Genomic DNA, 26,526 nt, shown 5'->3' with positions numbered 1-26,526 from the left:
GGCACTGCTTGAATCAGGTGGCTGCTGGCTCTTGGAGAAAACCCGGCACTGACAGGGTGGGGGTAAAGCTCCCTGGGGCTTGGCGGAGGGCAGGAAGTGTTCCGTCCTGACTCGGGATCTGAGGAGTCCTGGGAGGTTTCCAGCTATTTATTCAAAGCAGAATTGCTCGTGCTTTGACCGCAGAAATACCTGCTACGTCAGGGCCGGGTCTATTCTGCAGTGTCACTGGAGGGATTCCTGGGGCCAGCTCTAGGAGGCTTTTCATCTCCAAACTGGAAAAAAAAAAAAAAAAAAAAAAAAAAAGGAAATTTGACTCTTTATCAAGATCTCTCCTCCCAGCACGGGTTGGGTGGGATTTAAGAGAGCCTGGCTCTCCCCTTCCAAAGCTGCAGCCCAGCAGGGAGCCAGGCCCAGCACTGGAGGGAGAGGATGAGCAAAGGACGCACGGGAAGGTCTGAACCCCGAATTGCCTCAATTCCAACCCCTCCTGCTGCTGCAAAAAGGGTGAGGGGCTTTCTGCTTTTTTCCGGCAAGTGGGTAGGAGATGGGATAAAATCACCTCTTATGTTTTTTGACGGGTGAGGAAACGCTGGCCAGAGCTGCAGCACCACCAACCGCTGGGCGTCAAGCATTTGCTCCTGCAGGGAAAACGCATTTCCACAGCGATCGGGGAGCCCCGGTGCTCACCCCGAGGCCGGGAGCCGGCTGCCGCTACCACCCCGTTTCGGGGGGGGGGTGTGGGGGGGCTGCTTTAACCCCTTGGGGGTCCCACTCCCCTCACACGGGGCACAGCGAGCACCCCAGCCTGCGTGTGGAGAGCTGCCCGCGCTGAGGCAGCCCAGGGGGGGCCCAAGCCGCTGCCGGGCGTCGTGAGGAGCGGGAGAGGCGCCGCCTCGGAGCGGGAAGCAGCGCGCACCCCCCGCCCCGCGCGGGGCACGCCGGGATAGGGGAGGAGTAAGGGGGGGCGCCACGCGGCGGGCGGGCGCCGCGCGCATGCGCCCCGGCCCATCCCCTCCGCCGCTCCCCCCCTCACCCCCCCCACCTCCCCCCGTCGGGGCGGCGGCCCATAAAAGCCGGCGGGGCGGGCAGGGCTGCCTGCTGCTGTCGTTTCCCTCCTCTCCGGGATCCGCCCGCCCCTGCAGCGCCGCCCATGGCCTTCCCGCCGGTGAGGGGAGGGGGGAAGCGGGCGGGAGGGACACGTGCCGGCGGGCCCGGCGCCTCACGGAGCCGAGGGAGGAGGAGAGAGGCGGCGCGCGCGGTCCCTTTAAGGCCGCCCACCCGTCACGTGACTTCACACGTTGGCGGCGCGCGGCGGTAGGTGACGGAGGAGGGGGAAGGGGGGGGGTGGGAAGCGGCGCTGAGGCAATTTCCCGCCCTTTTCCCGTGCGTGGCAGCGGAGCGGGGACGGGATCCCCTCCTCCTCTCAGGGGCCCGTCCTCGGGGGGGGACCCCGAGCGTGGAGAGGCTGGACCCTGCTGCTAAGTGAAGCCCTGAGGCCCAGCGGCTGCCCCCGCCCCCGAGGGAACGAGGCGCTCTGAGGGAGCTTCACCTCAGGGAACTCATCCACTGACCTGCGCTTCCTTTGGGTGCGAAGCCATTGCTGGAGGAAACTCAGTGGTCCCAGTCCAGTGAGGAAGCGGTGCCTGTGGTTGCCCTCATCCCAGGTTATTTGGGGGGTGAAGTTGAGCTGGAGGTGCTGAGTTCTGGTTCATGGGGGTGGGGTGTGTTTTGACTTGACTGGGTCTTGTCTGGTAGCAAGTAGTAGTTCTGAGTGCTTCTAAACTTTTTTTTAGCGTCCAAAGTGAAGGGAGTTGCTATTTTACTCTTAAACCAGGTGACTGCAAGCTCCCTGTAGCAAGACTGGCTTTTGTTAGTGACCTAGGAGACTTCGTCCCTAACTATGGTATATGGGCAAAGGCAAGAGACAAGTCTGAAAAACAAGTTCTTTTACCCTTCAGTATTCCCCAGCTAAAACCAATTAATGCTCATTACCGCTGCTTTTGTGACTGGCTAGCCATGTGTGCTGGCAGCTGGAGCATTGGTGAGGGGCTCCAGTGGAGTGGTGCAAGGGGTGGGAACTTTGTTTTGTGAGGAGTTTCAGGATCCTGTTGCTTTGCTGCAGTTTATCTCAACTGGAACAATCTCCCTAAACCAATTAAAACCTTATTCTGCTTTGATAATGTGCTCATACAGGCGGCTGTGATATTGCTTGTTTCCAAAGCTGCTTGAGTGAGAGCTTCAAAATGTTTTGTTTCAAAAAAAAAAAAAGTAGGTGCCTCGACAGGGAAATTTCTTTAAAAACAGGAATTTTGGCAAAATTGGTGTTGTTCTGAAGTCAGCGCTCCCCTGTAAAATAACACCATCAAAATCCCTTCCAGTTTTGATTCCAGCCGGGTGTGTTCAAGACCCTCTCTACACAGTAAACCCTGGGCGAGCTGCTTAAGCTCAGCCTTGCTCATGGTGAGAGAGCTGATGCAGCCTAGCCTAACGCTGTTTGGGATGAGTTGGGTGTGTGAGCTTGTTGCTTTGTTAGTGGTGTTGCTTGGTAGGAACAGTTACACCAATACTGTGCTTTACATTGGTGTAGCTGACTTTAGCTTGGGAAGCAAAACATGCCATCAAAAAAGAACTTTGAGCTGCCTTTGATCAAAGTCTGGAGCCATCTTCTCTTGATTATGTTGAGACTGACACCCTTTTAACAGCATCTTAAATTTTGTCTCAGGATTCCAGGCCCTCTTGGCTGTAGCTACAGTGCTGAGAACCCCTTCAGGCATCAGCACGGCGCTGCCCCAGTGGGATTTCTGCGAAGGACATAAAAAGCAAAGGCTGAATTGTAGCTGAGGTGGATGAGCCTTGTCTGCTCCAGAGCGTCCCCAGGAGCTAATGCACATCTTGGCCATAGTGGCAGCCGAGCTGTGTTTAATGACTTCCCTAAGGATTAGGATATCCTAATCCTGTGCCAGTGCTGTTGTGATGCTGCGGGTTCTGCCTAGCCGTGGGATTTCATTATCTGTAGGTTTCCTGCAGGCGTGTCTGTCTCGGGGCTGTCGAGGTGCCTTCATTTCCACTTACCTTGGACATCTTTGGTGGCTTTTGCTGCGCAAGTGCATGTTGTTGTTCTGACTGAGCTGCTGCAGGTTGTGCATGTGTTTCTGGAGCAGGACCTCCTGCAGGTAAACTGCAGCCATGGGGTTGATGGGATGGGAACTCCAGAGACCTGACAGCTGCTGTGCTTCAGCTGCCGGCTTCTTGATGCAGAGCCAGCAAACAAGAGCTCTCTACCATGGTGGTAAGGCTCACTGGTTGTCTTTCTGCTACTCTGAGGGAGTGGAAACTCCTCCTGATTTCAAATCAAGCCTGGTACTCCTTTTCTCACTCTGTTTTGTTTGGAGTGTTGGAGGTGCCTGGAGCCGAATTGTGCCCTCCTTGAGACTTCAGAGCATGCTGGGGATATATCTTCATGCTTGGACACGGGTTTTTGGCTAAGGGTTTTGCTGAGCCAGGATACGATGGACTGTACTCCTGTCTGAGATTCACTTTGCAGTGTCTTTGTGTGCGATGCTTCTTGGGTCTGTGTTCCAGATCTACCACAATGATTTAACCTGAAACCTCTAAGTCGTTTGCTCTGTGGCACTGCGTGCCTGCTGCAGGGAACTGAATTGCCCTTTTCATTTGTTTCTGATCTAGGAAGATCTCTAGAAGTTCTCAGCGCTTAAATGGAGGCTGGGTGTCTCACCAGGCATCAGGAAAGGCTGCTAGACTCCTGGTGACTTTAAATGACCTGTCAGCTGGATTGTGCTTCTGTATCGACTTGTTCATCCAGTGGCTGCACTGATAAAATGGTGTGTCGTCCTCTGGATTGGCACTGTGTGCCGCAGCAGGCGGGACCAGCTGAGAACGGCCATTGTTGGCTCACTGGTTACACCCCGGTGTTTCACACGGTGTGCCAGGTCACTGCTGGGGCCTGTGGAAGAAGGACCCACCAGTGCTCCTGGACTGGTGCCTCGGTGGAAGCAGAGGGGAGGGATCAGCAGCTCTGAGTGTGGGCTGTAGCTGGAGTTGTTGCTGTGTGGAGGACTTCCAGAGAAGCCTGAACAGGCAGTATGTGTTTAACTATTGCAAAATCCTTTGCGATGGAGCACTGAAAGCTAATCCTAGCTGGGCTCGAGTGCTCCTTTGCTTGTCTTGGCTTGGGGATGTGCGAGCAGAGCAGGTTCTGGAGGATGCAGCCTCAGGCATGGTATTTCCCTGTGCTTTGGTATTTACTCCGAGACTAAAAGATATGGGCGTGTTCTCCAGCTACATGTTTGCAAACTCTTTCCACTGGACTATCCAGGCTGCTGAAGGGTTTGGGCCCTGCGTGCTTTGGAGACCTGCAGAGCTCTTCTCAAAGGAATATCTCGAGCTTAGGGAAGGTGAGCTTTACTGGAGGAAGGTATAGAGGCATGAGCTGCTTCCTACAAGGGGTTGGATGCCAGCTCCTGTATCCAGGATGCTTGCGGTGTCTCTAGGATATCCTTGACAGTCTTAAGGTTAACAGCTCTGTAAGTGGAAGGAATTTTTGTGGAAATGCTTGGCTGTACTCTTACTGTTTTCTGTTTTCTTGTTTATAGCAGGACTGGTGCTGCCAGTTGTGGGAAGCATCAGATACTAAATGAGCAGGAATGGGTCAGGCGTTTGGTTTGCTGCTTGGGTTTATTTTTGTCTTGCTAGCACAAATTCCTAGGGAAAAGCTTTTTCCTCCTGCTGTAAGTGGTTCTTTAGCAGTAACAGGAGTAGAATATGGAGTTTCACACTTGTGCCAAAGCAGCCTGATGCGGCACTTCTTTTTATTAAAGATGACTGGCAATACTTTCTTAAATTGAGCTTCTGTACTCCTCAGCTGCTTTTTATAAAGATGACTTAAAGCTTGCTCTGCCTGCTTCCCCTTGCCTGAAGCTCGCTTTCAGCCCTACCTGTTTCACTCTTGGCTTGTAAATGCTCCTGCATTGTGCCTGTAGAGCCCCAGGACCTTATATGGCGGTGGGCTGAGCCTTTCAGTAGACAAATATCCCGGACCCCAGCGCTGAATAGATGCCAATAGCCTTAAACAGTCTGAAATCTTGAATCGATTGTTCAGGTCCTGCCTGGAGGTGTTGTGCCAGTTGACAACTCGGTAGCTTATTCCTGCTGCTTCCAGGACAGTTTCCCTTGCTTTTAGCTAAATGGTGGGGGGGAAGCTGTCATCTGTGGAGAAAACCACCGGATTGTATGTTGCAGCAGTAAAACTGCTCCTAATGACAGGGTGAGGGGGGAAATGCAAGTCCCCTGCTCCCGCTGGGATAAAGTTCCTGTGTCCGTGTGAAATTCAGTTTAGGCCTGCCTTCTGCCACAGGCCACATACTGGAAAGATCAGTAAGGGATGATTTGAAAGTAAAACCAGCTCGGCGCTCCAGGCCTGCTAGTGAGTGAAGCAGGAGGGGTAATGTGGGGGAAGTCAGGCCCAAAACTCTTGTGGGAATGCATCCAGAAGGTGGATGGTATTAAATGTCTCCTTGACAAGTACAAATGGCCCAATTTAGAGCTATAGGCTTCTGTGTCCTGGAGTAGCAGGGGCTTGTTTGCCAGCCTTGCTGCAATTCAGTCTTTGAATTTGGCTCTAACTCGATTTGCTTAATGGCAAGGATTCTGCTCTGGAGGCCAAGACTGGCGAGGTTGTGCCTTCCTGCTCTTTTCTTTAATGTGGGTCTTAATTGATAGCAATACCGTTTGCTCAGCATGTTCAGGAGCAGAGTTCTGCTGCAGTGGCTTTTGGGTGGCAGGAAGACCTGTCCTCAGTCCAGGAATGCTGGTTAGAGATTAAGCTTAGTGGCTTCTAGATTGGTAGAGGCTTGAATGTTGTGCAGCTGCATCGAAACAAGCCTGGATGTGAAAGTGGCTTGCAAGTAGAGCTGGGGGAAGCTCAGCTGCTCTCACCAGTTCTCTGGACCAGCATCAGGAAGCAGGAGGGGTTTGATCTTTTTTAATGCAGAGGAAGCTTTACAAGACCTTTGGCTTGTTTAAGGTGGTCCCTGGTCCTAAAACATTGATGCTGGTAAATCAATGCCCGTGGAGTGCTGTGCTAAAGCAGAGTTGGTTTGGGGTAACCTCCCTTTCTAGCCAGGAGTTGCTACCTAAAGGAAAGATCAGGATTTGATTCTCTGCCTTTCCAAGGGCGACCTCAGGATTTGGGGCTCTGTTTGATTAGCTGGGAAGCCATGTTTTTTCTGCAAGCCTGTTTTCTGAAGTGATTGTGTGGCTGAGTTGAGCTGTTCCAAGATGTTCAGAGCTCCCAACCGTGGGTGGTGAGGTGAGCCTTACTCCCTTCTGCCATGCACAGGAGGTTTCTCGTGGTGGCTGCCTTGACCATGAGCAACTCACTTGTCCCCCAGTGTCAGGAGGCTGATTCTGGGCAGAAGATGCAATGCCCTTGTTAGTCAGATCTCTGCTTTAGTCTTGTGATGTGCTGAAGAAAAGCAGCAGGGAGCTTGTGTTAGCAACCAAAATAGTTTGAGTGCTGTGGCTGTTAGTCTAAACCTCATCCCAACTGTGGGGTGCTGGTACCAGTTTGTGACAGGGGCAGTCCTGGTCTTATGTGCTGTGCTGACAAATTGTTGACCTGTTTGCTTAACTGTTTCTTTAATGCCAAGAACTGTACTTGAGTGTTGCTAAGACCTGGAGCTAAAGCTAATGTGAGTATTGGAGGCAATCCAGACTTTCCACAATGTGTTGAAAGCCAAGCAGTGAGTACTAGCCCGCTTGACACTAATACTTCTTCTTTTTACCAGAAAGAAGATACTGGGAGGAGCACAAAAGACTGCTGGGATAGCCCAGATGCCCCTGCACTTTCCACTTGCAGCAATGCAGATATTTTCCGCCGAATAAATGCAATGTTGGACAACTCTTTGGATTTCAGTGGAGTCTGCACCACGCCTGTCACAAAAAGCAAACGTGACATCCTGCCAGGTGATGTGTTTGGCTGGGTTCGAGGTGAGCTTGAGGATCTGGGGCTGGTGGAAGGGCAGAGTTGCTTGGTGGGACCTGGCAAATGTGTGGTGGTGGTAATCCTTGGTGGTGTGGTGGCTGGTCATCAGAGATGCTTAGAGTCAGGGTTAGTGCTGTTTTGGTACCAGGGTCTTCATTTGTGTGCCTGAAATGGATAACCCGGGTGTTCCCTGGCAACGTGGAGTTGCCAGGGAAGGCTTGCTTATCCCTGTGATGCTGTGGCTCACTCTGTGGGCAGACGTGAGCTCTCACTGCCTGACCTGCCAGCTTCTGGTGTAGATTGTTTCAGCAGACTCCTTTACAGTCTGCCTCTCCTGGAGGCAGGATTAATCTATTGGTGATTAGTATGGCTGATCTGCTGCATATGTTAAAAATGCAAAAGAATTTTGAATAGTCGTGTCTGCTAAGGGTCAGTTAGTTGTGTATTTAAGAGCACACCAAAGCAGTACAGGTAGGTGAAGACTTTCTTGCAGAGCAAACTTGGGATTATGAAATCAGTGCTGCAAATTCTTGGTTCCTGTAGGCTGAGGGGAGTGGGCACATTCTGCCATTTTGCACTTGATCTGCCTCAAAACAGAAGGCTCCGTGCCAAAGCAAAGAGTGTTGGGTCCAATCTTACTTTTATGTAAGTGAAGGACATGCTTTTGTCCCTTTACAGTAGGCAAGATCTGCTAGTAAATGTACCTGCCGGGTGCCTGATGTTCCTCTTGCCAGTGCACTTCTGTGCAATGGTACTTGTGCCAAGGATTTGGGCACTTGAAAGATTGCTGCTGTTCCTCCAGCCTCTGAATTATAGGGTCAATAAACACATCGGCCATTATTGGAAACAAACTGACCCTCTGGACTTGTCCCAAAACAAAGTGGGAAGTAAAGGGAAAAACCTTACCAGCTGGTGACCTTGCAGGCTCCTGTAGGCAGAGAAGCTTTCTCTGCAGTCACTTGGAGACAGGGTTGTCTTGTGCTCATGGATAATCTGATGAGTTTTAATCAAATGGCTATAAAAAAAGCTGCGGATGGGTGTCTGGGCATCCTGTGGGTCTGTTTGATGCTTGTGCAGTCCAACTTTGTTCTGGACTAGCAAAATGACTGCTACCAGATGACTTCCAGTGCAGCTTAATCTCCTGGGTATTTGAAGGGCTTAGCACTGTGGAGCAGGGGCTGATCTGGCCATGTGATCCTGTGCTGGCGCTGCAGAAATACCAGAGGAAGTGAATCGTTTGCTTCGAGGTACGGATCTATAGCCAGCATTGCTTGAAACGTGCCTAGTAAAACGGATATGCTGGCTACTCCTGAGCAGTTGCGTAGTGAATATTAACTAATTCAGGTCAGTGGTGTGGTTAGTGGTGCGTTTTTAGAGATGTGCTGTTGTACTGAGCTGTTTAGACTTTTTTGTCCCTTGGCACAGTGATAGTTATCTGATCTTGATGCACTGGAAGCGTAAGGGAGAAATAAACCTAAGTATTTTCTTTATTTCCTTACAATGAGTTCATGAAAGAGTTGTTTCTGGCTGCCTTGTTGAAATCTTAGCTATAGCCCTTCATATTCCATTTCTAATTTGGAATGGGAATGTTGCCTAATTAAGTTTCAGCTTCCTTGCCAAAGTTAACTTAGTTGACAAAGCAACTGTCCCTGCCCACTAGAGCAGATCCATCCTGTGAAGATGTGGGTTAGTTCTGGTTTTAGGTCTGGGCTTAGAGATGGCACATCAATTTTAATTTGCAGCACTGTCTTCTAGATTTTTAAAGTGCTTCTCTGAGGGACTGGGGTATTCATCTGGCAATGAAATGAACCTGCTTACTGACCTACTGCATGTAAATCTCTGCTTGGTCTGTCAGTTACTGTGGTATTTCTTGTGGATATCTGGAGCAGAGGGTGTGTTGCCTGGTGTGGAGCTGCTGAGAGGTGGTGCCTTGATTGGGAACTGGGTGAATTTCCCTTCAGTGGTGTTAAACTGTGCTTGTGTCTCAGGCTATTGCTGAGTAACTGCTATGGAAGACCTTGTAGGACAAGTACAGTGGGACTTCCATGTAAAAAAGGAGACTTCCTCTAGTAAGCATTACTTCTGCTGCAGGCCAACCAGAGTTGTGCTTTTTGGGACATCCTAAGCAGCTTTTCTTGTTCCTGGTGTAGCCGTTGAGGCCAGTCTCACATGTGGGTGCTGGTTGCTGGCACAGCCGCCTGTGCAGCACGGAGTCCCTGCTCAGCATTAGTTAACCTGACAGGAGGCTTTTAGTTTGTATCAAATACCTCGTGTGGTGGCACAAATGCTTGTGGTGGCATGAGGGCAGGGTTTGCTCGCTTCCCCAAGGATGCTGGGCACTGCTGAGTGAGGGCTAGAAAGTGGCTACCTTGGGTGCCCTGACCATTTAGGCTAATGGAAGCATGTGATCTTTCTGGAGGTGCCTCTGGGTTGTATAAGAGACTGGTAATGGATACGACCTGAGCTACCCTGGCCAGGCCAGCAGTTATCAGCTGTAAATATGGAGATGAGTCAGCATCTGCCCGTGCATAGGCAGTTCAGAGTTATTAGTCTACTTGCAGTCCCAGTCTTGTTTTGTTAGTGTCAGAGTCAGGACCTCTCACTAGGTAATGAGGGCCCAAATGCAGCAGTTCTGCAAGCTTCCTTCTGTCTCTGGATCAGAAAAGTGCATGAGCTGCTTCTGTTGTTTAATGTGTTGCTAATGAGCATCTTCTCCATGAAAAAGTTGGCACTGTCAGCAAGGACGTGAATCCTAGGACAGCTGTGATTGGCAAATGGGGAGGTGCTTCAGCACTTGGACCCTGGCCTAGGTTGTGGCTGTCTCTTGCAGAAATTCATACCTGCTGGCTGTGAGGCTGAGCAGCTGATTACTAAAATTCAGAATAGAAAGCAGCTAACTGCTCCCTGTGCTGGGCAGATGGTCTAGAGCCTGAAGCTGGCTGTTGGAGCTGTTTGCCATGCCTTTGAGTGAACAAGACAAGGCTCTGCAGGATCAGTGTCTTGTGTTCAGTAAGCCTGGCTTCTGGGTAGGTGACCAGTGGAGTAGAGACCCTTGATCCCATGTGCTGTCTTGTCACTGCTCCTAGTTAAATCACTTGCGAAGAATTCATGAGCTTCTGGTGTTTTTTACTTGGTGCAGGAACAACTTGTAGTTAGGCTGTATTATCATGAAACTCATAGTTTGGGTGGTCTTTATGAGCCTGGAGATCCACCCTTAATGTATTGGCTCTAACAGGTGAAAGGACTGTCTTTTCTACATCTTAAACTCTTTTGGTGGGAGAGCTGGGGGAAGAGATTTTATTCCAGCAAGGGAAATACTTGTACTTTAATCTATTCATGGTCCCTCAAGCTTTTCAGTTGTCTTCCTCAGGTCAAACTAAATTTATCCTGGATTGGACTTGTGTTTAAGAAGCTCCTTTCAGCATTAAGAGGATTACACGTGGTGGAGAAGGGACGGCAGAAGTTTGTGACCTTTCACTAATGCTATTGGGGAAACACGTGTGGAGACACCTTACTCGATGCGATGAGGTGCGCAGCAAGGCGGTACTGGGAAGAAGAGATCAGTACAGCAGCAGGCTGAGCAATGTGAGAGAACGAGCTTATTCAGCAGTCCTGGCTCTGACACAGTTGGAGAGTTATCCAGATCTGGGCAGAGCTGTGTGACAGAAGGGACTGCCACTGGAGATTTAGCTTGCCATACCTAATGTTAAATCTCTGTAAAGATCAGTTTGCAGTTAATGATAATCCTTGGTGAACTTAGTTGCCTCGTCAAAACGATCTGAGTTGTCAGGCCCAGCCTGGCCACCGCAGTGGTTCATGGGTGCTTGCTCCAGGAGTTCCCCAAGCACTAGGCATAGGTTGCTAGCCCAAACTGAAGGGACAGTGGAGCAGTGTGGTGAAAGCTGTAATTGTAGAACCTGTCTGGTAGCTTCTGGGACAGGATTGGATGGTGCTTCAAAACACCTGCCTTTCAGGCTGATTCACTCCTCCCTGGAGAACGGCAAAACTTCCTCAGCAAGGTTCTGTATAGCGCAGACATTAAGCTTTAGAGGCTTTTAGTGTGGTGTTTGGAGATGGGAGAGAGAATGTGGCCATGATAGAGGCAGTAGTCAACATCTACCAGCTCCACTTGTGCCAGTGCTGCTGGAGTGCAGCCTGTCCTTGGGCAACTGCTTCACAGGGCATGTGGTTCTCAGCTCCCAAATTTAAAGCTGATCTGCGTGTTCATCACCAGTCTGAATAAGAATGTGAGCAAAGCCAGTTTCTTAAGGTAGCAGGTGGTTTGTTTGCCAGGCTCTAAAGCTGGGCCTTGCTGGGTGGAAGGTGCTGCTACCAGATTTGGTTAAAAAACCTAAACCAGCTTTTGAAATCATCATCCTGTTCTGTAGGCACAACCTCCAGCTTAAGTAGAACAGTGACTAAAGCTCCCTCTTCGGCTCTTGCATGCTCATTTACTCACCTGGCTAAGCTGACTGGCTTCAACCGAAGGCAATGCTGGCTTAAAACAAATGGATTTAAAAGGATTTTAGGTACCCCAAATGTCCCAGCAGCATTGATTTCTTTTTCATTAAGCTCTGCTCATTTAACTGAGACAAAGCAGCCATTATTTTGCTACAAGTTGACAGTCCATTGTGTGAAGAAATGGGAGATGCTTAAATGACTTCCTGTGTGTGGGAGTGGCTTAAGGTGCCAAGTTCAGTGTAATGGCTGTTAGTTGTGGCCCATCAGGTCCTAATGATTCTCCGTGGCTGCTTTATTTAAGGAAAACTGAAGGACAAATGAAAACCCAGACTAGCTGATGACTAAACTGGCTTCCTGTTTGCTCTCAACTGCAGTCAATTAATGACCTATCACTTGTTTAGCCACCCGAAAAGTCCTCTCTGGTACTGTAATGTAAATTCCTCTGTTCTTCACTGCCCTGCAGCCATGAGGAAACATGCCAAGACAGGGCTAGATGCAGCTGACCAGGTGTGTGTGGTCTTGGACGAGGGCACAAAATGCTGTAAGATGCAGAGACCCAAAATGTAGTGCTGCTTGCCTGGAGTGCATGGGGTTAACAGGGTGCCTGAGGCACAGCAAGGCTGTGTGTTAGCAGGAGCTCACCTGGAGCTTGTCCCACATAAGTGCTGTATGCCAGGTACATGCATCCAGAATAGTGAAATTCAACACCTGTGCCCCAAAAGAAGTGTGCACCTACTGCTTTTGGTTTTGACCTTTATATTTCAAGTGTCACGTTAACAGGTCTTTGCCTACGTGGGCACAATGCTTTTCTGTACTGGAAGGTAGTTCTAGTAAATCGGTTTCTTCATCACATCTGCGAATGGGACCAGCTCATGGTGTTCTTCGGCAGAGAGCAGGGACTTGGCCTTGAGCTGTTGCAAATTGGATGGTGTTGCTGAAGATCCAGCAGGTTTCCTGATGTACTCTGTCATTCTGGCTTTGGTGCTGTAATCCTGTGGCAGTCTCTCACTATTACTCTTGGAAGAGGTAGGTAGAGCAGCAAGACTAGTTGCAATGCCCTCTCTGTTAGTTTCTTAAATAGTTGCTTGCCAGCTGTTCAAGTGTTTGTGGTTGTTGGAATAAGGCAGACTCCTTCATCTGGCTGTGAAACAGGTCATGCAGCAGCAAACGTCTCCACTTGAGGAATTTTTCCGATTACAGGGAAGATGCTTAGTTATGTATCAGGAAAACCTCTTGTAACTAGTAGGTTTATGCCTAACAAGAGCTTTCCTAAGCCCCTGATGATCCCCAGTGTACTTTAGGAATACAGTTGGCTCATCCTCGAAAAGCTTTCACTTGAGATTTGTTTGTCTTGTGTGCAAAATGTATTTGAGAAGCTTAATTTTCAGGGATGCAATTTCTAGCCTTTAAAACTGGAGGTGTAAAGAGGTGTGAGGCAAACCAATGCTTTTGCTGTGAGCTGCCTTCCCATTTGTGATCCCAGGGCTGCAGAAATGCTGGCCTTGCCCCTTGCTTCTCCAGATTTGGTTTGGAAGTTCAGCCTTGGTCAGAGCTCCAGTCCACAAGGTAGGTTGCACACAGAGGTGAGTCTGGTTCTGTCAGTGAACAGAGCTTACAGCTGAGTTGTGCTTATGCTTCCCCTGATCTGTACACTTGGGCCTCTTTTTGTAGAGGGGCCTCCCCAATGCTCAGGTTCTGCTAGAAATTACCATCTGGGAGCAAAGGGAGACCTCTTTGTGACGGCAGAGGTGGTAGGAGTGGGATCTAGCTTGTTTGGCTCGTGTTTGCTTACTTATTCTGTTGTGACCTTTCTCTGGATTTTCTCACTTTTCAAGCTTAACCCATTTGCTGGATTTTTAGCTGGCTTTGCAGTGGTCTAGGTCTGGAAGACTCAAACATCTGAACATCATTGTGCTTGAATGAAGTGTTACCTTTCAAGACTAAGTCTGGCAAAGAGATGCCGTTGCTACGGGACGGGGACTGAATCATGCTCAGCTCTCCCCATGCTACCTTAACCCGCCTGCCACAAACTGCCTGTGGATCACAGCTCCTGGTGCCAGTCCCTGCTTGCCTTTTCCACACAGGCTTAGGCTGTAATTTTCTAAATATTTTCCTGTTTCAAATGCCTGGTTGGTGCAGCCACGCTGCATACCAGATCAGGGGAATGAGCCAGGCTTAAAACTAACTCCCTGTGTCTTGGTTTTAACCAGATCAGCTTCCCAGCCCAGCTTCCTGGGTGGAAACTCATCTGCCTAAACTGGTGTAAGTGAGGAGGGAGTGCTGGGTGGGGTCAAGTGACTGGGGCTGCAGCTTGTGTAAGCTGTCTGGGCTGGCAGAGTTTAACTGCAGGTTAAGGGCTGAACTGTGTGGAGATGCTTACCTTTAAGAAGCCTTTGAAATGTCTTAAATGCGGTGCTAACATTTGAAGTCTGAAAAATGCAGCTTGCTGTCCAGGTGGTGGGGTGGAAAGTTGTTGAGCCTGTGCTGCAGTGCACCCTGGCTCCAGGGATCTCCTGGACAGACAGGAGGACATCATCCAGGAGAGCTGCCTGCTCTGACACTGGCATGGGAGTGTTTTACTAAGGACTTTCTTCTCATGATGCTGTTGAAATCAAACCTAACCGGCTCAGGAGGCGGGAGCTCAGTCTCTCCCAGACGCTCGGGCATGAGCCCAACAGAACACAGCTCCCTCTGCCAGGATGGTTGGCTTCCAGTGGCAACTCCAGGGAAAAATCCAGGTTGGAAAGACTCGTGGTGGTTCTTGGGGCTTGGGAAAGTCTGCAGTGAAGCATTTGGGCTGGGTTGGGCTGTGTCACGTTGCAAAGTGAAATTATTTAATATTTAGTAGACATTTACTTGTGAATAACTTGAGGTTATGACTCTTTAGACTGAATTTCTGTAGGAAATTAATTCTTCCTGCCCCAGTATCCTATTAGTTCTGCCTGCCATCAACAATTGATTGCTTTGTAACAAATTTCCAGGCTCTGAATTTGAAAATAACTATTCCAGAAATCCATTTAAATTCTGTTTTTTAAGTTGGTGGTTTTCCTTGATGACCTGTACCCATCTTTCAGCATGACTGGGAGTGTTAAAGAGGAAGCAGGGTTGTACTGTCTGTTTGCTTCGGATGGGAAAAGGTCTAATTAAAAAATGCTGGTTATCTAAGCGAATTCTACTCTGTGCCTCAGCAGTTATACCCATAACTGAATTGCAGGGAGCTTGTCTTTAATGTAGATTGAAGTCATCAGAGGGAAACATAGATCTCTTGAACTTGAATCTGATTGGGTTCAATTAAACAAAACAGTTTATTTCCTGAAAAATGTAGATGGCTAGGGAAAATGGTGCTGGATGCTGTGGAGTGAGCGCTTCCTGTCGCTGATAAATTTGTTCCCTGTTTTCCTTATTTCTTTAGTGGTGGGTTTCATCCAAGGTGGGATCTGGGTGGGATTCAAGTTCTGCTGTCTGTTGATACTCTGTGTCCTTGCTCCCCAGAAGATGAAGCTTGGTGGGAATTAATCTTGAAGATGGTGTTAAAACCTAGCAAGATCCTGGTCCCCAAAGGGAAGGTAGTAGGAGACTGGGCTAGAGCACAGCACTTCTGCATTTTCATAAATGCAGAAATGTTACATATTCATATGGGCAAGTTATGGTTGCTGTGGGAACTGAGTTGTCTGAGCAATGTGCCTTTATTCTCTCCTCCCTACAGCTGCATTATAAATGTTTTTAGGGCCTGTCCAAAACAAGCAATCTGAAAACTATACTGGAAGAATTAATGGAGTAAAATACTCTGCTGAAGATGCAGCGTGATGCTTTTGGAGGAATATTTGATGCTGTTACAGGTGCTTGATAGTAATGTGACTGAATTGGCACTACAGCTTGTACTAGTACTACTAGGGGAGTAGAAAAAAAAGCTGTGGTGGATGCTATCCTGGTGAAGTGCTGTGGAGGAGGCTGCAGCTGGGAAGGGGGAAGGTGGCACGTTGCCAGCAGGTACGGTTTTAGCTGCTCTCATCCCGGCTGCAGTGCTTCAGCCCCCTTGCTGTGATCTGGGAATGTTGGTGCTCCCCAAATTGCCGTGGGGTGAAGGTGAGGGACCCACCTCTGGTGGCAGCAGTGGCCTGTGTCTCATGTAGGGTACCCAACTGCCACCAGCCCTTGCCAGGGCTTGGCTAGGTCACGGGCAACTGAGTGGTATGGGATGTGGCCGTGGAAGTGGAAAAGGAGGCCAGGAACGCTGTCAGGCTGTCTGGGATGGCCAGGGCTGCACGTGAGGGATAACGTGACAGGCTGGAGTCACTGCAGCACCCTGCTGAAGAGCCGGGAGTGGTGTGTGCGAGGTGTACATCTGATGGCACAGTGGGAGGGTGTGGGGGCAGGGGGAGGAGGAGACAGCTGCTGCTGCTTGGTAGCTGGCTTATAAATGCCCTCTGACTCAGATTTTGGGTAACACAGCTGAGCATCTTGTGGTTTCATCAGCCCCCAGATCCCTGCATTAAACTGGAATTCTCAGACTATGAACCTGCTGCGTTTCCTTAGGCTGTTGGCACAGGCTTAAACCGAGGCAAGAATCTGGTGTCTCCAGTACCGTAGGCTTGTGAACACCCCGCAGGGGAGGGGAGGGCTGGGAAAGAGGGGGGACAACCAGGCGAGTGGAAGGTAAACAGGCCATGAAAAATTCCTGATGTGAAATGGGTCCTGCGCTCTGGCTGGTCCTCCTCTTCCTGTACCAGCATGATGTGCCCGCTCGGGCTGGACCCAGGATAATGGGCTTCTCTCTGGGTAGCGGTGGGGTTGAAGGTTATCCTTGTTACTCAGTGGTAAACAATGCAGAGTCAGTGAGGCACAGTGGCCAAGTTGAACCAAATAGATTATGCTAGCAGAATTGCGAAGCTTTGCATTGGGCTCTGAATTGGAGCCAGCAGCTGGAGTCTGTCCAGGACTAAAGTGTTTTTGGGTTTTGTGGGTGGAGGGAGGCGGGGACAGGAGAGCTGGGTAGCACTAAAACTAACTGTCTGCTCTGTCGCTGCTGCTGCTATCATCGTTGCTGGGGGGATTGCTGCCTCGAGCCTGTCGTCTGCCGTGCCGTATTGTGGAGCCCTGCTTTTGTGCTGCCTGTCTCCCTTGATTCACTGGAGCTGCACCTCTCTTCCTGCCTGCTGTCTTGTCTTTTGGGGGAATCTTATCCTTTCTTCTTACCTTTATTTTGTAAGAGCTGATGCAGTTCTCTTGCATGGCTGAGTGACGTCACAGTCAGCACAGTAAGCATCAGCAGCCTGGTCACATGCTGACCCAGTCAGTAATGCAGACGGGATAGGAAGGTGGAGGGGCTGAGGGGGGTGGGGGGCTGGTTTCTGGACATATGGTAGCCCTCCCTTTTGGGGTGCAACTGCTAGTTGCAGAAGCCGTGGCTTCAGAGCACCACGAGACCTCGCTCGGGGTTTAACGCTTTGGAAAACTCCTTCTTTAAAAAGAAAAAAGCAGCCCTGAACTCTCAAGCTTCTGTTTGTTCTCAATCTGAGCAGACTTCCAGGACTCTGAAGAAGCGGTGGCAAGCAGGATGCTTTTCCCCACGTCCACACAAGAGTCTTCCCGTGGCCTCCCAGACACCAACGATCTGTGCCTTGGCCTGCAGTCCCTCAACCTGACAGGGTGGGACAGACCCTGGAGCACCCAGGACTCTGATGCTGCAGCACAAACCAGCACACAGTCCGGTGAGTCTGCTGACACACGCAGCAACAGTTGTTGGATTCCTTTTATTTTTGGCTGTTTTCAAGCTAATGCGGAGCGATTTGCTTGTGTAACGGGGTGCTGGCAGTTACTGATGGGGGCTTCTTGACCTGTAATGCTTGTGTAATATGGCAGTTGAGTTGGGGAGGCTGTGGCTGGCTGTGCCACAGCCCCCTCTGCTCTGCTGTCAGTTCACTGCAGACAAGAAGTGCCCAGACTTTGTTTTGCTCAGTGCTGTACCGCTGGTGGAGGAACAACCTCCCTGAGAGAGTAGAAATCCTCTCCCTGTGTTTGGAGGGAGTGGGTGGGGGGTGTGGTGTCAGGAGGCTGAACATGCTGGGTGGGAGTGAGGCTGAACTTCGTTCCAGCAGCCTGAGAAAATCCCTGGTGGCAGGTAGCTCTGCAGGCTGGGGGGTGTATGCTGGCAGAGGGACCCCCCTGCCCAACTGCAAAAGTCCAGGCAGCACCACTTGCTCCTGTGCTACGGCTGCGCTGCCTGCTGAACTCTGCCTGTGGGGTGTGGTAGGCGCAGCCGGCACCTGACTAACAACTTCAGCCGGCAGCTCGCAGGCTGGGTGGAAGACTTGGAGGGATCCTTCTCCACTCCCACGTTCAACTAGAAATAGCGGTCTGTGCCTAGCAGTGGGTTGGAGGAGATGCAGCGGAATGGCTTCTTGCTTTAACTCTTTTGGTCCAGCGCAAACCTACGTGATTAGCAGGGTGTGGGCTTGCAGCCACGCACTGCTGGCTGGTTTGCCCTTCCCCCTCAATCATCTCCAGTCTGGTTTTGCAGCTGGGATCAGAAGGGGAGGTTTTGGGGTGCTGGGTGCTTCCCCTGGAGTGATGCAGGGTTCAGTTAACTCTTCCAGAGGCACCAGCCTTCTCTGTAAAATCGCAGGAGGAGAAAGGGGTGCTGCGTGCACAAACTTAACGCATCTTCTCAGCCTGGTGATGGAGCAGGGGGATAAAACAGAGGGAAGAGTTTGTTTCCCAGCCTTTGAGGGCTGTAAAAATCAGCTTCACAAATGGTGGTGTGTTCGTTCAAGTATCAGTCCATGGAAAGATCTAGTGCTTTGGCAGAGTTTGTACAAGTTCAGCCTGGTTGCTACAGAAACTCATCCCTTTATAGCAGCACGCTGCTGCTTTGTTAAAAGGGTAGTGCATCTCTGCGCAGACTTGGGTGACACAGGAGGCCCCAGGCGTAAAGTTGGTGCTGACAGGAATGTAGATAGTTTCTGGGGTGGCCTGGGCAGTGTGATTTGCCCACGTAGATGGTTGGAGGTGCAAGGGGGTGCTGTCAACCACATCTCACGTCCAGGGGATGCTACCCTTGGGATAGGAAGAGCAGGGACACAGCCCTGAATGTTGTTGCATGGGTTGTAAAACCAATTAAAAAAAAAAATCACTTGTGGGGTAGTGGAGTTTGAAATGACAGCTTCATCAGCACGGCTCACTCTAGTTTCTGCATCTAATTTCTGCAAGACTTGGTGTGCAAGCTTGCATGTGGGCCCCAGCACAGGCACTTAGGGTCTGCTTGCAGTCAGGCTGCGGTAGCTTTATTAAGCCTTGCTCTGCTCAGCACATGGTCCTATGGGCTTCCCCTGATAAACCAGGGAATACCACATACTCAGTATCTGTCCTCCTTTTGTTGCCAGCTGAAACCTTGAAGGAGGAGGGAGAAATGAAAGTAACTTGTGTGCAGTGGGTGGGACAGGTGCCTGAGAGCTGTTCGCTGAGCCCCTTATGGCTGTTAGCAGACTATAGGGCACTGAACCTGTGTTGTAGGATTTTTACTGTAAAGAGTACGTTTTAAAGCGGGCAACATCCATGCCGAATGGTGCTGCTGCTGTTAACCACAACACCCAGGGCTCGGTGCACAATGGCGCTGCAGAACAAGGGCTGTCGCACGCTGAGGCGGCTGCTCGGTGCGGATGTCCCACCTGATCCACTGTAGCTGTCTCCAGTGCTCTCTTGGCCAGCTTCCTGCCAGGCTGTCTTGGCAGAGGCGGGGACGTCTGCAGCGCCCGGGCAGGCAGGGAGCAACGCTCGAACAAGCCTGTGCCAGGCTTTGCACCTTGCAGGTTGGGTGGTGGGGCCAAGTGGACCATGGTGGTGGGAGGGGTTTGCTGTCAAGGGTGGAGGGGCCTTTGGTTTCAAGAGGGAGGTTCATCTGGAGATGATTTGAAGGTGCTCTGGTGACCTCCCTGCTCGCAGAGGGTGTATCTGGTGTCAGGGGCCCCCACTGACTGCAGTGCATTGTGCTGGAGCTCCTGCCTGCCGCAGAGGCCTGGGAAGAGTGCTAGAAAGGGTCTAACCCTGGGCACTACCCTGGGCTCAGATGATCTGCACCCAGTGGGTGTTTGTGACAACTTGTGGTAACAGTTGCTGGAAGATGGCACCCAATGATGTCTGCAGAGGCCTGTTTCCTCACTCCTGGTATTCCCTTAAGTACACAAAGGGAGGATGGCTGGGGTGTAAAACCAGCCCAAATGCAGCTGTGCTGCTTCCACAGAGGAGCTTCTGGCCTCCAGAGGCCTTGCAGAGGGTCTAGTGCTGTATGATGGGGGAGTGTCATGGTCCTGAGACCACTTTCTCCTTCTCAGTCCCACCCTTCCTTCCCAGGTGTGTGGCAGCTGGGCCAGGAGAGCTCCTTGGTCTTGCTGTTACTCTCCTGCTCCAAGAGCTGTGGGGATGGTGTATGCTGGCTGGAGAAGTGAAAGGCTGGTATCTCTACACAGCTCTTGTATTGCTTCAGCCTATCCATGCCTCCCATGTCTGCAGAGCCTTATCTTTTCCTCCTTCATAAGGGCCCTGAAGTGGCAGTGTGGAGCTTCTTGGGAGGGCAGATCTTGTACTTCAGGAATGTCTTTTGAAAGGCTGTGAAACACTCCTCTCTGGGTGGCAGAAGAGTGTTGCCATGTCTGAAAGCTGTACAGATCTGAGGAGCTGGCAGATGCCAGTGCTTCCAGGTGTCCTAGCTGTGCTGTGATGGAAAGATGGAGGACGTGGAGAGGATGCTGCTGTGTCCAGATGTTCCCAGTGGCCAGTGCTGAGGCCTGGAAGGCTGCAGCTGGCCTAGCCCCACGGACTGGGGTCTCCATCAGGGTGTCCTGAGAGCAGGTGAGGCTGCATCAGTGCTGGACTATCTCTAGGGGCTGAGGGATGGTGCTGCCAAGCAGAGCTGTTGTGCTGCTGGCGCCCAAGCGTTTGGAAGGTTCCAGCAGTGACTCAGCTGCACAGACCCACGGGGAGGTGGCTGGAAGGGTGGAAATGCAAAAAAACCTAACAATCAAGCTAAAAATATTGCTGATGTGGTCCCCTGCAGTGCCTGTGCTTGAGTACTGATAAGCTGGGACCTCAGCTCCTGCCTGCGTAGAACCTGCCAGTGTGGAGCTTTCTCAGCCTGGGAAGGACCTTTGGCTGAAAACCCTCCTGGTGTCACCTTGTGCTCCCAGGGCGGTGTCACAGCGCAGTGTGGTGCAGTGGGATCAGGTGCCTGCTGCCAGCTGGGGCCGTGCCGGAGGAGGCCACAGAGCAGCGAGGCTGGTTTGTACACTCCGATCCTGCCTATGTCCTTCTTCCTGAAGGGCTGCTGAACCCCTTGCACCCAGACAAGGCTATCTGTAACAAGTTCTCCTTCTGGGTCCAGTGCCCTAAGGCACTGTGGATGTGTGCTTAGCCCTTGAGAGTGTGCCAGATGCGCTGCCAGTCCCTGAAGCTGGTGTCTGGAGAGAGCCTTTCCGGGAGGCAGCAGCTGCTTGCAGGCTCGAGCTGCCTGCATTTATTGGCTGTAGGATTGAACTGCTGTCTCATAGCAGGAAAGGCATCTCAAAGCCACTGCTGCCACTAGATCTGTCAGGCTGGAAATACTTCAGCAAGTCCCAGAAACCTGCTCTGTGGCCTGGGGAGGGGCTTTTGCAGGAAACTGGCCTTGAACACTTCCAGTCCTGCCATCCCTAGCTGTATTTCTTGAGGTAGCATTTCCCCTTCTTTAAAGTAACCTCGTACTAGGCGGATGCTTGCATTAAGACCTTAGAGTTCATCGCTCTACAGAGGCAAGGAGGGGTTAAGAGATAGTGAGATGGGACTGCCCTTGATGGTATCCTTTACCTTCACTGCTGTATTCCTCAAGGAGCACAAGCAAATGGGGTCTTGATCCAATTTTTGCCTGGAGAACGGGTGACAGCAGTACACAAGCAGATCTGTGTGCAGATTTTGGGTCTCCCTGGCTGGTTTTTAGCCTGTGTGCCAGCTGCTTGGTCTGGCTGGTCTGTCCTGCCCTACATTGGGAGGCTGTCCCTATGTGGGACAGCAGACTTCTCCACTGGGAAATCATCCTAAAACCAGTCTGTTAACACTAAGTTTGCAATGCTGACCTGCAAGGGTGTTTTCAAAAGCATCAGCTCTCCTTCCAGAGAGGATGTTGGACTCTCTAGGTGAGCCCAGCCTCAGCAGGTGAGCTCTTTCTGTATCTGCCTTGCTGTATCTGCCTCTTCTTGTTGTGTGATCCCAAAGCTGCTGGTGCAGCAACAGATTTGAGCTTTTCCTTGGATCTGTCTGCTCTTGAGACTGCAGCTCCAGCCTCATCCATGCCCTCTCTGGGGTGGTTGCTGCTGTCTTATTCTCTAGCCTGCAAAGTTACGGCTGCAGTTGCTCTGGTGCTGGAGAAATGGCCTGTGGTAGGGAAGTGCTGCTGAATCTTTCCAGTTCTCCTGCTTCCCAGAGCACAGCAACTTCTTTCTGCAATAATCTTGAACATGTTGGTTATCTGTAGTTGCTTAAAATCTGCTAGGCTAGAACTGCAGGCAGTCTGTGTGTTGCCTGGCAGATAGCTGAGGCCTCTGAGTACAAATCACTCTGAAGTCTTCAAGGTAAAACCTCGTCTCTGAAGGATTAAAGAAAAGACCTGTCGCACAGAAGGAAACACGGCTGTTGTCATGGACTCCTAGCCTTTCTTCTCGATAACAGCAGGAGGGACTCGTAAGCTGCTCCCCCAGGACTGACTGTTTTCAGGCTGTCCCCAGAAATGCTGTGTATGTGGTGGCAGGCACCTGAGAAATCCCTGCAAGTGGTAGAGTTGCTAATCAGTCTGGGGGTGGTTGTTGCTAATAAGTACAACACAGCAATCACTGGCCTTCTTTGAGCTGTTGGTTTGAGTGTTCAGGTGCAGAGCTTGAAGAAGACCCTAGATGGGCAGAGGATTTGGGTGAGGGAAGTCCCCCAGATCTCTGGCTGTTTAATTTGCTGCTAGGCTAACCTTTGCTGCAGCATGGTGCACAGTGCCTCCTCCATAGTGCTCTCCCTTGTGGCCCTCTACATGTACGGGTCTCCTCCTGCTCTTTTACCTGCTGTCTCTTGGAGAAGTGACTTCAGAAGGCAGTCGCTGCCTAGGTGTGCCCTCAACTCCTGTATATTCCTGCTTGACTGCGTGAAAACCATTTTCCTCATGCTAGAGGAAGGTTTCAGAGGCTCATTCTGATAGAGGAGAGCTTGGTATCTGGTTAACTATAGGTGTCACCAGGGTATCCAAGAAGGATTTTATTCTGCTCTCTAGTGAAATGGGAGCTTCAGTTCTAGGGAGTGAGCGCTTTAACCTGAGACTGGCTCAGATTTAATCCCAAGTCTGCCTAGAAAACTCAATAAAAGGTTCCTTCATACTTCTGATGGTATGGCTGCATATGCTGGAGCAAGGAGGCAAGACCACCTCTTGCTGGCCTCAGACCTGTACCTGAGACTCTGGCAGGCAGCTGACCAAAGACTTGCTGGTGGTGGGGATCCTGAATCCCCATGTTCTCGGTGTCCTTCATTGTCTTGAGAGGAAGACAGGCTTTCCTAGCAGCTGTGCGTTAAGCCCCGGTCCTTCTGGAGCAGCCTGCCTGCTGTTCAGGGCTTAGTAGTGGAAGCACAAATATGGTGGTGGTGCCTTCTGTGTGGAGGTTAATTATAATAATCCTCTAAGGAAACAAAGCTGGGAGCTGGCTTGACTTGCATGGTCTGCTGCTTGGCGGTTGTGCTTCAGGAGTACCTGAGATGGCCTTACTAAAAGCTTTCCCCATGCTGTCTTAGCTCATGTAGGGCTTTTCTGAGGATGCACTTGGTGTGGATGCTTAATGGACACTTGTTTCTTGCACATGTTTCTGTAAGGGCTGCTCACGCTCTGTGGGCTGATTTCTCAACTGCTGGCTGGAGCCAGCCATGCTGTGGAGTAGAAAGTAGGGAGTGTTTAATAGCTGCAGACTGCTCACGTGGCAGCAGTATTTAATCCTTTACAGAATAAAACATGTATCAAATAAGTAAAACAACTATCAAAACTGAGTTTGTAATTAGTTTATAATGGAAGTTGCTCTTAATCCACCTCTTAAAGCTTCCATTTGAGCAGCTTCTCCTAAACAGATTTATTTTTATTTGTGCTGATGCTGTGAAATAGAAGGTGCAAATAGGTGAGTAACTGGAACAGGAACCTAACCAGCATCTCTGCTTGTGTCCAGCTAGAATGGAAGTGGGTCAGGGCAGCCTTCAGTCTTGTGCTGGGAATGGCTTGCAGGAGTGGGCATGTACCACCCAAAACCCTCCCCTTGACTTCTGTCAGGGACAGATGCTTTATTGCAGCCTCTGGAGCAACCCTGAGGGGCTGTTGCTGCTGCCTGTGTGCTCTCTGGAGGTAATGGCAGACAAGTGTGGGTGCAAGGAAGGCACAGACTTCTCAAGCATCTGATCCTGCTCAAAGGTGTTAGAGATGAAGTGAAGAAGATGCTCTGGCACTGGCAGATCTCTACCCTTCAGAGACATAATGAGTGGTGCTCCACTGCCTGGTGATGTTGGTGTGTACAAATACTTTGGTCTCATGGAGCTTGCCTATAAGCTTTTTGACTCAAGTTGTAGCCTGAAGTACGTTCTCTTGGCTAGCTCCTGAAGTGAGTCTTGACAAGCATGTTCTCTTGGAGTTGATCGTCGGAGCTGCCGTTGGGTGGCTCTCAGCTGCCCCAGGTGGTTAGTAGCTTAGGCTTTTTTCCCCATTGTGATGAATACTGGAGATAGCGGCAGGGTGTTTTAAGTTTGTGCAAGCTCTGGCCTGGGGTAAAGTTCATCCCCAGAATTGTGCCAGTCAAATGAGAGATGGGGTGGGTAGGTTTTCCTCCAGCCCTTGCGCTGCTTGTTGTCTAAGCAGTGGATGGGGTGCTGGCTGGGCAGAGCAGACTTGGAAGGCTTTGTCTGTGGCAGCTTGATCAGTGGTAATATGGTAGTTCTCTAGAAGAGGCCCTGAATGTGTCTTTGGTTCAGTGCCTTCATTACAAACCCTACAGCATGTGCAGGTCTGAGTGCTTCCACCTGAAGCTGGGTAGGGGAACTGCCTGGACTTCTGCATGGCTTTGGGAGCTGCTCTCCCAGCGTGCTGGGGCTGCCTGTAGCAAAAGGTAGGAGTGATGACTGCTCTTCCCCAGCTCTGGTGGGACAGGCTCTGAGTTCAGCATCTGCTCCTGCCTTAGACTTGAGTTTGTCCCTGGTGCTGTGTTGTGCCTGAGCAGAGTGTGCTGCCCTGGTAACCAGGCTGTGTAGTGTGGTGTTGTGGGATGACCTGCCATTGTGGTGACTCTAGGGGTAAGGCCAGCAAGCCAGCAAAAAGTCTTTGGTCTGTCTGTACAGCTGAAATCCTTCTAGCTGACTTCTCATGTGGTGACTGCATGTGGGACTGCTGTAAGAGGACCTCTTAAGCCCTCTGCAGTGCTCTTGACAGGTTGTCTTTTTAGGGTGGTAGGGTAATTCAGGTTGGAAGGGACCTCTTGAGGTCATCTAGTCCAACCTCCTCCTCAAAGCAGGATAGGAAAGCAGCTAGAGGATAGGAAAGCAGCTGGAGGGTGGCAAAAGTAGCATAGCCCAAGGGGGCTGTAGAAACTAATTCATGGGCTGCCTCAGTGTTCCCAGATCAAGGCCTGTTTAAATGGGCACCTCCACTGAGCTGGCTCTGAAATGATCTGCTTCCAAAAGGTGCTGTGGTCCTCTAGCTGTCACTGCACAGATGCTGTGTGCCACCGCTGTGGCGTTGAATTAACATCCAGAGGCTGGGGCTGAGGGCAGCGGCCCTGGGCAGGGTGTTTCCAGCCTGTGCTGCATCGTTCACCTCGGCACCTTGTATCCCATGTCTCCTGGCTCACTCGCCTTGTGCGTGGTCCCTTAGGCACTGACAAAACAGCTGAATCACAGGTGATGTCTGTGCTACGGCCAGCTCACAGGCCACTCAGACACAGCAGCAGCCACCATCAGTTTGAGATGGCACAGATAAATGCCCGGCTTCCCTCCTTGCCCCTCTGGCTTGTTTTCTCTCCAAGAGTGCAGAGGGAAGGTAAAGCAAACCCCTGAAGCTCTGATTCTGTACCTGAGGCGTGCAGGCCTCTGGAAGGTAACAGGGAACCTGCAAGCATCACTGGTGATGCTGGTTGTGCCAACCTAGTGATGAAGTAAGAGGCTTTATGCCAGCTGAATGCCTTAGTGAGGCTTGTGTGCCATTTTGCAAATAAGATTGCATTTGGGACTAAAGCCTGTCCCATACCTTCCCCTAAAGGTGGTATCCTGATAGACTTGACACCCCACAAACTGTGATGCAGCTGAGCAGTGAAAATGAGTCACTCATCCTTGTTAGCATGTAAAGTAACACATGCTGCAGAGTTTGCACCCTGGATGTTGCAGCAGATAATTGAGAGGAGTTTGGTACTTAAATATAGAAGTGTCTGTTCTTGAGGCTTGCAAAGCTAAATCTTGTTGTGCGGAATTTGACCTGGATATGTTGGCTTTTAAATCTCTCTGGGACTGATACATGTTAAAACCTGCTGTATTTCAATGTTCTGATCTTTTTTAAAGACAAACACAGTTGTGGCAGTCTGTTTAGTGAATGCAATTATCTGTGCACTTCTAATCCTGAATTGTGTTTTAGCTGTCTTTACTGATTTGAAATTTACCTTGGGCATCTTTTCCCTTCCTAGAAATGCAGCAGTAAATTCCCTGCCTCAAGAAACAGTGAGGCTTGTTGTCAGCCAGGTCCCACTCTCAGCACAGGAGGAGGACCTGTGCTCTCAAATGTTAATTGCAATAAGCTTCTCCGTGTTCCTAGTTCTACTGCTGCTTCCATTTTTCAGGGCATGCTGGGGAAGTGACTTACCATGTTAGTGCCAGAACCAAGAATAGACCTCAGGTGTCCTGACTCTAATTCTGTGGTTCAGCTGTGGGATCATGCTGCCTTTTTTATTTCCCTGCCCCCTTCTTAGCAAACCAGAAATAGCTGCCCGAATATCCTCAGTTCTTCTTCGCCCCAAATGGAGAATCTGTCAGGGCAGAGGTTC

At 50.6% G+C, this 26,526-nt stretch overlaps 1 protein-coding gene across 3 annotated transcripts in view; it reads left to right on the top strand.

Moving 5' to 3' along the window:
- The first annotated feature begins 1,087 nt into the window (after nucleotides 1-1,087).
- The window catches only part of CPEB1 (cytoplasmic polyadenylation element binding protein 1), a 42,667-nt gene continuing 17,228 nt past the window's right edge, over nucleotides 1,088-26,526 (top strand). For 2 of the 3 annotated variants that reach the window (XM_074880125.1, XM_074880124.1), the window contains exons 1-3: nucleotides 1,088-1,165; nucleotides 6,807-6,984; nucleotides 16,987-17,175. In XM_074880125.1, the coding sequence (XP_074736226.1) occupies nucleotides 1,151-1,165; nucleotides 6,807-6,984; nucleotides 16,987-17,175 (382 nt within the window). In that variant the 5' untranslated portion in view covers nucleotides 1,088-1,150. Of the gene's footprint in view, nucleotides 1,166-1,238; nucleotides 1,315-6,806; nucleotides 6,985-16,986; nucleotides 17,176-26,526 lie in introns of those variants that run through there. The other variant, XM_074880126.1, reaches the window with a different exon arrangement.

This window comes from Strix uralensis, chromosome 11, assembly GCF_047716275.1.
Source record: "Strix uralensis isolate ZFMK-TIS-50842 chromosome 11, bStrUra1, whole genome shotgun sequence".
Classification (NCBI taxonomy): domain Eukaryota; kingdom Metazoa; phylum Chordata; class Aves; order Strigiformes; family Strigidae; genus Strix; species Strix uralensis.
The sequence above is the reverse complement of the archived record's forward strand: the minus strand, read 5'-3'. Positions and strand labels throughout refer to the sequence as shown.